This window comes from Salvia hispanica, chromosome 3, assembly GCF_029641045.1.
Source record: "Salvia hispanica isolate PSC_SH4W2 chromosome 3, Shi_PSC_v1, whole genome shotgun sequence".
NCBI lineage: Eukaryota > Viridiplantae > Streptophyta > Magnoliopsida > Lamiales > Lamiaceae > Salvia > Salvia hispanica.
The window spans coordinates 24,387,132-24,397,340 of NC_142694.1; the positions used below are offsets into that span (position 1 = coordinate 24,387,132).

The 10,209-nt window shown below is 39.5% G+C and overlaps 2 protein-coding genes across 2 annotated transcripts; both read right to left on the reverse strand.

The window, feature by feature from the left end:
- Positions 1 to 458: 458 nt before the first annotated feature.
- LOC125209036 (uncharacterized) lies at positions 459 to 2,730 on the reverse strand. Its single transcript, XM_089066463.1, has 2 exons — positions 2,620 to 2,730; positions 459 to 2,433 (listed from the first exon to the last, which is right to left on the reverse strand). The coding sequence occupies exons 1-2, from the start codon at positions 2,728 to 2,730 to the stop codon at positions 541 to 543; spliced, it is 2,004 nt and encodes a 667-aa protein (XP_088922589.1). The 3' UTR covers positions 459 to 540.
- Positions 2,731 to 3,594: 864 nt separating this feature from the next.
- Positions 3,595 to 9,134, reverse strand: LOC125215541 (Glycosyl hydrolase family 47 protein). Its single transcript, XM_048116980.2, has 15 exons — positions 8,830 to 9,134; positions 7,834 to 7,876; positions 7,673 to 7,738; positions 7,534 to 7,595; positions 7,296 to 7,395; positions 6,889 to 7,071; positions 6,560 to 6,608; positions 6,295 to 6,474; positions 6,040 to 6,160; positions 5,612 to 5,693; positions 5,439 to 5,524; positions 5,248 to 5,348; positions 4,753 to 4,894; positions 4,447 to 4,597; positions 3,595 to 4,034 (listed from the first exon to the last, which is right to left on the reverse strand). The coding sequence occupies exons 1-15, from the start codon at positions 8,964 to 8,966 to the stop codon at positions 3,813 to 3,815; spliced, it is 1,725 nt and encodes a 574-aa protein (XP_047972937.1). The 5' UTR covers positions 8,967 to 9,134; the 3' UTR covers positions 3,595 to 3,812.
- Positions 9,135 to 10,209: the final 1,075 nt, after the last annotated feature.

Genomic DNA, 10,209 nt, shown 5'->3' on the forward strand with positions numbered 1-10,209 from the left:
CCGTGCTCTTAGCTAAGAGCACGGATGTGGATGCTCTTACTTATCGGTTGATGAATAGATGTTTGCGTTTCATGCACCGCATGAGGTTCTGTTGATTTCAAGGGGATCCATTTCCGTATTGACTTCTAGTTGGATTAGGACTTGCTAAGTTGCAATCTAATCAACTTAATATGAATGTTTGTATCACATGTATAATTAATAACTTTGTTGTAGTTAAAAAGTGAGTAACTATTTTGGATCCCACGTACTGTTTAAATACAAAAAATGGTGGGCAATATTAACGTCATACTAGTAAGTAGTAACTCTACCAGTAGGCCAAAACACTATTTTGATTCTTAATTTAGCAGTGGTTTATTTGAGATTAAATTAATCCGAGAGTGTATGATGGAATTAAATTTATCCGGTATCACCCGAAATTAATTTTGTCACGTTAGATAGAGTCTCGGGCCAAATCCGTGTTGATAAACAACATATCATTAGAATAATGTAATCTAATCCATCAAACCAAACGCCCATATATATTTACACACAAACTTAAAATCAGTGGTACTGTTTGGAGACTCTAGATTGATAGAGCTCGAATCTCTTCTTAGCTTCATAAACGAGCGTAACAATGCCCTCATCCTGCATCAGATGCTGCTGCTTCGTCGACCACTCCAGCGCTATCAACACGTCTTCCTGCGCCAGCGTCTCGCTATCCGGCACGTGCATCGCCAGATAGCACAGCAGTATGAACGACGGAATCTGCACCATCTGCTCCCCGAAGTAGATCAGCGGGATCAGATGCCTGTGCCCTCCGCTATTGATGATCGCCTTGCTGTGCGTCTCGTGCAGGAAATTCTCCGAGCACACGAACTTGTTCAGCGCCGCCGCCGCCTCGCAGCTCACCTCCGGCTCCCTGTCGTCCAGCAGATTCACCAATGCCGGTATGAATCTCGTCTCCGTTGCTCTGAACGTTCTCGCTAGGTTTCCAATTGACATTATGCTAGGGATCAGGAGCTCGCAATCTGCCTTTTCCACGATTCGGAGGAACTGATCCACCACCGCTCTCGCCACCGGAGCGGTTGGTTTGAACGCCGATCGCCTCAGATCTGAGTCCTGCTCGGCCACGGCGGTGATTTCCATCAACGCCATGGCGGAATTGTACTTCACTTCGGTTTCCCCCTTTTCTAGGAGTACGGCGAGGCAGAGCAGAGCGCGTGACTCTGTTATGCTTTTGCATACGGATACGTTTCCTGCGCAGAGGTAGCGTAGGGCTCTGGCTGCCATCGCTTTCATCTCTGCTTTTGTAGCCGGATCTTCGAATTCTCTGCGTTTGATGCTGGATCCTGGTAATCCATTGCCTTTGTTTTGTTTGATGAACTGGTGACTCTGTTGTTTATTCGTTTTTCCGCTTTTTTCGCCGATGTCGGAGTGGCTGATCGGAGATGGAGATGCGGCGGATTTGTGCGGCACCGGCAACATTGTTGATTTCATAGCCAAGGTGTTGGTGACGATATTGTGCATTTGGCTAGGCATTTGATTGTCCATGGGGTGATCGGCGACGCCGTGGTGCTTTTCCTCTGTTTCGTTGCTTTTATGGTTAGGGTTAGGGTTTGAATTCGCCATTACAAGCGAGTGGATCGATTGTTTGTTGGTGGCGATGGCGTATTTGCTGTGCTCGGGGATGGTTTCGAAGGCGAGGTGGCTGACGAGGAGGCGGATGACGTTGTGCTGTGCGAAAGGATCCTGGCATTTCCGGTGGTTCGCGGCGAGCTCCGACAGCGCCCACGCCACCACAATCTGCACCTTCATGTGGCCTTCTTTTAAAATCTTCGCCACTACCCCACACACGCCGGCGTTGACGATGATCTCCACACTCTCCGGATCCCTCCCGAGCAACCCGATAGCCCGGGCCGCGTGTTCCTGCCCCTCCATCCGGCCTTCCTTGAGCAGCTTCAGCAGCGGCACCACGCCGCTCTCCTCGATAATCAGGCTGCCGTAGCGGTCGTTGTCGCGGGCGAGGGAGACTAGAGAGGCAGCGGCGTCAGCGCGGTCATCCAAACTGCCGGAGCAGAGGATGGCGATCTGCTCCCAAATGAGGCATAAAATGGGCTCGTTGGCGGCGATGGGGGGGAGGCCGAGGTACTCGTCGTCGCGGTCGTCTGCAGGGGCTGAGACGCGGAGGAGCCAGGAGACGTCGCCGATGGAGTTGTCGAGCTGCTGGTGGACCTTCTTGAAGGCAGCGGCAGGGGTGATGATGAAGATGCGGCGGAGGCCGTTGGAGCGGCACTTGAAGACGAGGGTGAGGGCCTTGTCGAGGACCTGCTCTGTGTCCTCGATGATGCGGCGCGTGGGGCGCTCGTAGAGGTCCCCGCTCGCGCGAGCGGCCTGGCGGAGGAGGACCGCAAGCTTCTCCGTTCTCACCTTCAAGGACGTAGCTAGGATTTCATTATATAAACAAAAATTTTATATATTTGAGAAGGCGCATTTGGTATAATTTTATACCATATATATCTGAAAATTTGTAATAAACAGCGATTTTAATCCCAAATTACGAAAGGTCAGCGAATGTAATCTGTTTTTCTGAAATCGCTCAATATATAAAGGCGAAGAATGGGAGGATCTGTCGATGCTCACCTTGATCTCGCTGCAGTCGCTTTTCATGAAATTAGCCTGATCCGCGAGCTTGATCACCTCATCTGCGTATTGGATCGGCTTTGTGAGGATCTGCTTCACTATGTCCGCCATGATCACTCACCTCCCGATTCGGTCACGATTATTCTCTTCACACCATTCACGACGGAGGAGGTGGTGGTGGCCGTGGTGGTGGAGATGGGAGTGGTGAAACGTAATTGTTGTCTCTTTCTGTGGTGTTTTTTTTGGTTTGCATTAAAACCAGAAAAAGAAAGAGAGGCTGTTACAACCTTATTAATAGGGACGATGATGCTTCATCGACCTTTAAACTCCCAAGCATTACAAATCCCCCACACGAGTAATTAATTGCTACTTCCATTATATTGGTAGCAAATCTTTGAAGCAATTGCCCATGCTCGATTAATCTTATTTCTATACTCCTAAATCTAGTAACGTCAATTTATAAGCAACACGCCATTGCATCCCCTATTTATATCTTGTAGTATTTTTGTTCTGTCAATTACTACATTCTATTTTATTAGTAACTGATGATTGTCCTAGAAATCCCAAAATTAGATAAGTGTGGTAGTCCTATAAAAATACACTTTTGTTGATCAAATTCATAGTTGATAAAATAGGAAAGAGACCAAAAAAATTTGATTAGAATATTATTAATAAAGAACAAATAAAAATGGACTATTTTGTGGGATATGGAACGAAAAGTATAATATTACTCCCGTTTAAAAAAATAATCTTAGTTATGGAAGACATGCTTTAATGCAAAATTAATAAAATAAAAAAGAGACAAAGAAAAGTGGTTGGTATGTTGGTAGTGAAAAATAAAATACACCTTATTAGAAAGAAAATTTATTATAAATAGATAATAATAAAAATCTACTACAAGACTATCCTTCATAGACAAAGGGACTATAATTTCAACAAATACAAACTTCATCTGTAAGAATCAATGCCTCAGTGTATGGTAATCAATAACTTTTTTGAAGCACAATCATCTACAAATAAATATGATACAGTTATATGCTACAATATGTGTGAGAATTGAGATACATGTGTTTAGTCTTGCTTTTTTCCTTTTCCCTACTAATGTTTGTGTGAGTGAGTTTAAGCCTGTGGTTCCCAGAAACGGGCGTCTGTTATTTCCTGTCACAAACAAAAGAATTTGTTGCGGGGCGCTCTCACGAGAGCCACAGACCGCAGTAACCAGCCACGCTGCACGATCTTCGCCTGCACGACATAGAATCGACACCACAGTCGTCATCAGTGAGACATCTGTAATCAGCACGAGTGTCTGGGATGTGACAAACACTTTCGAGCTGCTCGTGGTCGTGCCTGCAGTTTGGCGATGCTGGACATATCCGTTGTGACATTGCACTGGCTCGTTTTCGGCACTCCTCGCTCTGCAAATAAGTTGAGAACCGTTTCAGATCTTGTGATTAGTGGACAGTGTTGGTTTTACACATCTGCAGCCAATGGTTAACTCACTGCATTCAACCAAACTTAATAACCAAATACAAAAGACTTCTGTAAGATAATCTGATGGCAGAACATCCATCACACGTGTCAAATCTGGGGATTCAAGCCTGTCACAAATGGCATGTCCGATCATTTTACACAAAATTCTGCTCACAGTGTGTGGCTTTCCTTCTGGGCCATATTTACATATATAAGTCCAATGAAAGATAAAGATGAACATCTCCAACTCTCAAGGACTAACAACTAGATATCAAAATATTACTATTTGGTATGAGCAAATATGAAAAATGGAAGAAAATTATCAAGTAATCCAAAGGCACAGAAAGTAAGCAATACCTTAACTGATGTCCAATTACTGGGAATATATGCCTCCGGAAGTCTCTCATGCCAAGAGCTTAAAATAGGCAGTGGGTGGCCTTCAGTTGTAAATACATAATTTCGGTTGACCAAAAATGAATCGTCAAACAGAAGATAGAGGTATTTGCACCTACACAACGACAAAAGATCAGATGCATCTCAGAGTATTCACAAATGCTGGAGTTACTAATGAAAATATTTGTAAAAATTCTGTGACTATATAAAATGCTAGAAAGAAAAGGTTATAACAAACTGGCAGTATCCATCGATGATTAGAGTACTCACGTCTCAGCGAGGAAAAAGCTGTGCTGATGATCTTCCAGCTCCATGGTTGTTACATCTCTAATGCTGGCAAAGCCACCTTCGACTCGTGTGTGCAAATTGATAGAATCCACTATTGACTCCCCCACTTGTAGATACCACGGATCTGACAAATATGGTGCAGGTGGCTTTATATTAGCTTGATGACGAATATGGTGCAGGTACTTTTACCTATGCCAATTATATAACATATTAAATTTATTTTTTAGAACAAAACTCGTTGCTTTGCTTAGATATACTGTACGTTTTTTAGAATATCAAATTTACCTTGTCTAATATAACTATCAAAGCTTGTTTAAGATCAGTTTGACTCGAACACTAGTGTTGATCTTGTTTAACAACAAATAACATAATTTAACAATATATAACTTGTCAAGCTCATTTAAGATCAATTTAGCTCTATAAGTAATGCTTTGTAAAATATAAACTTTGAATGTAAATACCACTGCAATAGTTTACCTTTGGTTGCTTGATACAGGTAAAATGTCGATTCTGCCAACTCTGGGCGTAAGGGATAGTATTTCTCAGTAGGATGCAGCATTTGATGATCCAGGAGATATCTGAATAGCAGAAAACCTCAAAAAAATAAGTACAAATATGCAGGAAGAAAAGAACAACAAATAGTATAGAAGTAGAACAAAAAGCAATACCTCTCTGGTATTACTCCAAACTTCTGCCATACATAGAAAAATTCGCGATGTGACGAGTTAGCGGCAGTGATATCCCCAACAAGAACCTAGCTACCACAACAAAAATCAAGAATGAACTTCCACATTAAAATTGGTGAGGAAATCCTACGAATCTACGATTTGCTAATATATACCTGAAGGCCAGGCCAAAATGCTTGTAGGCTCGTAAGTTGCCAGTACGTTGCTCTTCCTGTCCTCATATCAGCTTCATGGTACCTAGTGACAGGTAAATACTTAGTAAAACTTCTTCAAAGCATAATACAGTAAAATATCTCTGCCTAATAAACAATAATGGGACAGAAATGATAGCAAGATAACCGCCATACCAACATTTAAAGTTGGTGGGGGTACAAAACGTACAAGGGTGAAATACTGAAGAATAAAGAGAAAAATAGCATCCCAAAAAAGGTAAAAGAATAAGTAGGAAGAGAACCCTTTCAGACTTTCTTTTATTCATTCAGATGATTGCAGATTAGGGGAAGGGGAAATTTCAAACCTCAAACAATGAAGAAATGTGAAGCAGATATGTACGGAATAAACACTTTTGGACTGAAGGGTTTACCAAGGACCATGTCGAAAGTATTTTTGCACAGCAGTGTAAGCAGGCTGAAACATCCTCCAGAATTCATCCCTTCCGAATAAAATGTGAGCTTTAACTAGATACTCGTAGAACGAATCAACACCTTGAAGGACAAGAAAGTGGTTTAGAATTGCGTAAAGAAATGATGCTTTGATTACTTGATTTTAAGCAATAGCTTCTGAAAAAAGGTAATGTGTGTTCCGAGGTAGTCCGAATATGGGCTGCAAAGAACCATACCAGCTCCAATTCCAGAAGAAAACTCTATCCATTCCCCAGTTTCTACATCAAGTGTTGTTCCCATGAGATTTAAAGAGCTCCTCATGCTCCATAACTTGCGCAGAGCACGTAAAGCAGCAGACTCAAATCTTGGGTCACCGGTTAAACGTGACAGTGCTCCCATTTCAAGAATTAGAGAACCTAGTACCAAACAAAGGAAATTAGCATCTAACACGATATCGTATAAGCACCAAATTTGAAAGGGTTTCTCCGAGGGAGTTCATACCACAACCAGATGTGCTTGTTTCTGTTATCTCGTTCTCCATCACACCGTGCTGCACACACAATTTTGTTCATATACAATATGAGAAACAATATAAGTGCAAGTGTGTAATATATACACACTAATCGGTAATCATGCTATAAGTAATATCAAAACTACACTAGAGAAGAACCTTCTTATGTTCAAAAAACAAACGTAATTTCAACCATTTACATATTCATGGTTCATGCACTTCTACAATCAAAGTTACTGTCTTGAGGTTAAGGTTCACAATTTCATTACATAAACTAAAGTTAGTATTCAGCTATTTAATGCACAATTCAATCAGTTACCTTCAAGTTGATCCATGCGTAAGGCAGTCCAGTGGGGGTATCAAATGCAGGTAAAAAACGTCTTCCTAGCTCCTCAGCGAGGACAAGAAGTTGATTACAATAAGTTCCTTTAGTTAACCTGTTTGTAGAATCAGTTGCAAGAATATGAGCAGACACAAGTCCTCCAAGTACTCTTATGTTGCACTACATGATATCAAGCAAAAGGCAAAGAATATGATTAAAACGCCCAAAAGCACAATCAATGATGGAAATGTTATTTCTACAGTGTGCTATGGTCATATTAGATATAGCCACTAAAATTCAATAATAATGGTTGTACAACAAGAAAAAGCCTCAACAGATAAGGTTTTAAGCAGTAAGACCAAGATTATATTCAAATACACAAAACCGAAAAATTAATTCATTACCTCAAAGAGGTTTATCCTGGCATCAACATCAAATGTAAGATTCTCAGATAACCAAAGAACTCCCTTCTCAAACTCGGTATTGTTTCCCAGAATTACAAGGCTGAAAGTAAAAGAGGACATCAGAACCATCAACCATTTCCAAGACAATATGATGTCACCACTAAAATGATACCAGGACGAGATAACCAGAATTGGTTTAAACTTTAAAGCCAGATTAAGTTAAAGGTGCACATCGAACCTGGACAGAGATTCAATGAGAGTGAGTGCTGAACCATTATATTCTTGTGGCAGACGTTCAAGCTAAAACTCAGAAAGAATTCAGTGTTATTTTAATAGGACTTTATATTAATATATACTTCTCCAAGAATAATACTTACCTTCAGATTTCCAAGCTCACTTAGAGAATTCGTGAATGATTTTGTCAGAGGCTTCAATTCATCATGCTGAAACACAAGTCATCTGAATTAAATTTTTGAGCCATGCTGAATAGTAGAGTAATCTCACAGAATCTGTAATTATCATATAATCAAAGACTAACCGGGAAAGCATACGTCATATAGTTGTCATAGGCATGGTAAAACCTGTTATGGAGATGAGATGAGTGAGTATACACTACACAATACATGCCTTGGTTACTTATCTTTTCTCAAACTAATTTCAGGTTCAGTAAACTTACTTTGTTCCTTAAGCATGTTCCAATATCATAAAGCCTTGTTTACCTTAGTGGATTAGCGTTGATTACTAAAATCCAACCCCATCCATTGTTTACTTTCCTTCATTTTAAATGGAAGACTAAATGAAAAATATCTATGTGGGATATGGTTTGTAACTGTCCTTCTCTTTCTTCTCAAAACGTCAAAGTAACCAAGGAATGTATCTTTTTTATTAGTATATCCTACCACATATCCACTAAACTATACATGCATAGAAGTAAACAAGACCCGAAATACACCTTACATAACCTGTCATGCATCGGAAAACTAAAGGTGCAATTCTATTCTAAATACTTAGTAGGAGTACTAAATTGAGAATATGGATATCGAACTATATGGGATAATTTGGTCGTTATGAAAATCGTGAAGGTGCAGGTCCATCTCTATGAGTGCCTTTCATAAACATACAATCACACGGGAGTGGTGTAGCTCTAGCACACATTTCTAGTCCACCGGTGCTCACTGCTCTCAACATATAAAAGTTGTGAATCTAACAAATTCATGACAACAACATCATCATTTCCCCTTTCTCAAACACTCAAATCAAACTGAAAATCTATTACCTCCAAATGCCCTATCTAAAACTGAGCAAATCAACGCCCAATTAATCAATTACTCAATGCAGCATATAGCAAGTGATCAAATCCGGAAGCAAGGCAAACACACATCACATATCAAAAACAGCAAAACAAATTAAAAACTAAAAAACTCCCCAAACAAGACATGAATCAGTTTAACTAACAATCAGCTGGATGAATTGCTCGGTTCTAGTATTTGTAATCCCAATTGAAAGATAGAATTTAGAAGAGATAGAAAATTACATCTGGCGGACTTTTTGGCTCATCCGCTTCTTCTTAGCAGCATAAGGGTCAGACTTTGAGGAAGCGATTTGGGAGTAAAATGTGGAAAAAATCAGCATAAATATGAGAAACGATGCCCATCTCTTTCCAAGCAACATAGATTATCCGTTTGCGCATAAATCGGAAGCCCAGAATAGTATTTGAGCAAAAGGGACTTCCAAATTGCAATTGGAAGTTACGATTAATATGAATTTGGGGGATTCAAGGTGTTGCGGTAGGGCTTTTTAGATTTTTTTTGTTTGGTTTTGAGTTCATCTCTCTTTTTCAGAAAAAAAACTTTTTTTCGCTTTAAAAACTATTCAAGGTGTTTTTTTTTTCTTTTTTTTTTTACAGAAATATATTAAGAAACAAATAATTGATTTTGTTCGTAAAAAATCGCCATCTTATAAAAAATTGCGTCAAATTACAGATGGTTATTTTAAATATTATTTGCATTTTCTTATGAAAAAGTTAGAAACACATAATAGTAGTATAACAAATCCGGAAAACGATAAACCACATAAATTGAATGAGTAATGCGTATAGCAAATCGTTTAATCCATTATTAATTGAATAGATAAGATTAAGATATGTAATACCTCATATTTCAATTCGAGTAAAAATATCTAAATCTAAATATGTTTTGGCATAAAATATGTGAATTTAGTTTTATTTTCCTTTTGTTGTTGGTAATAAAAAAAATAAGCATTTAGGTTTATTTCCCTTCGATTTTGATATAAGTATAAGAGAGTCAACCATCGGAATTTCATCGTTAATTCGTCAAAATATCATAATATGTGGAATGTCAATGTATTGAATGAGAATACATTTTACATGTGTTAAATGAGAACGCCCTTTTCTGTATGCAAATGATTTTTAGCTTGAAAATTTGGAATTTGGAATTGTTTTGATATCCAACTTAAAAAATTGGATTCCCGTATCCAAAAATAGGTTTGAAAAGTTGGTATGTCAAATTGGGTACTCCGAAAAAGGGTGAATTCGTGCATCTGATGTTTCATCTAATTTTTTTTTTATTGAATACCTGAAGCGGTTAGCTCAAAATTCTAGAATATTTTATTTGAGGTGTGATAAATAACTATCGATTTCAAGCTTCAAAATCCGAGTTCTGCTTGGAGTATCTCCAATAGCGGCTAGCCGAACTATTGGAAACGGCCAGCCGCGAATCGGCGAATAAATCGGCGTGGGCTAGCCGATTTGAGTGCGTTGGCCGCCATTGTGGCGTGCCGATCGGCCAGTCCCCAATTTTCATTTTTTAAAATTTTTTTTTTGAAAACTTATATATACGCGATTTTAGTTTCATTTTCATATGCACCACTTGTTTTAACGAGTTTTCTCTCTCTC

Coding starts and splice junctions, on each gene's coding strand:
- LOC125209036 (XM_089066463.1), bottom strand. CDS start 2,730: ATGGCGGACATAGTGAAGCAGATCCTCACAAAGCCGATCCAATACGCA. Junction 2,434..2,619: donor GCGACTGCAGCGAGATCAAG/GTGAGCATCGAC, acceptor TTTTGTTTATAT/AATGAAATCCTAGCTACGTC.
- LOC125215541 (XM_048116980.2), bottom strand. CDS start 8,966: ATGTTGCTTGGAAAGAGATGGGCATCGTTTCTCATATTTATGCTGATT. Junction 7,596..7,672: donor GTGAGCTTGGAAATCTGAAG/GTAAGTATTATT, acceptor TCTGAGTTTTAG/CTTGAACGTCTGCCACAAGA. Junction 7,072..7,295: donor CCAGGATAAACCTCTTTGAG/GTAATGAATTAA, acceptor GATATCATGTAG/TGCAACATAAGAGTACTTGG.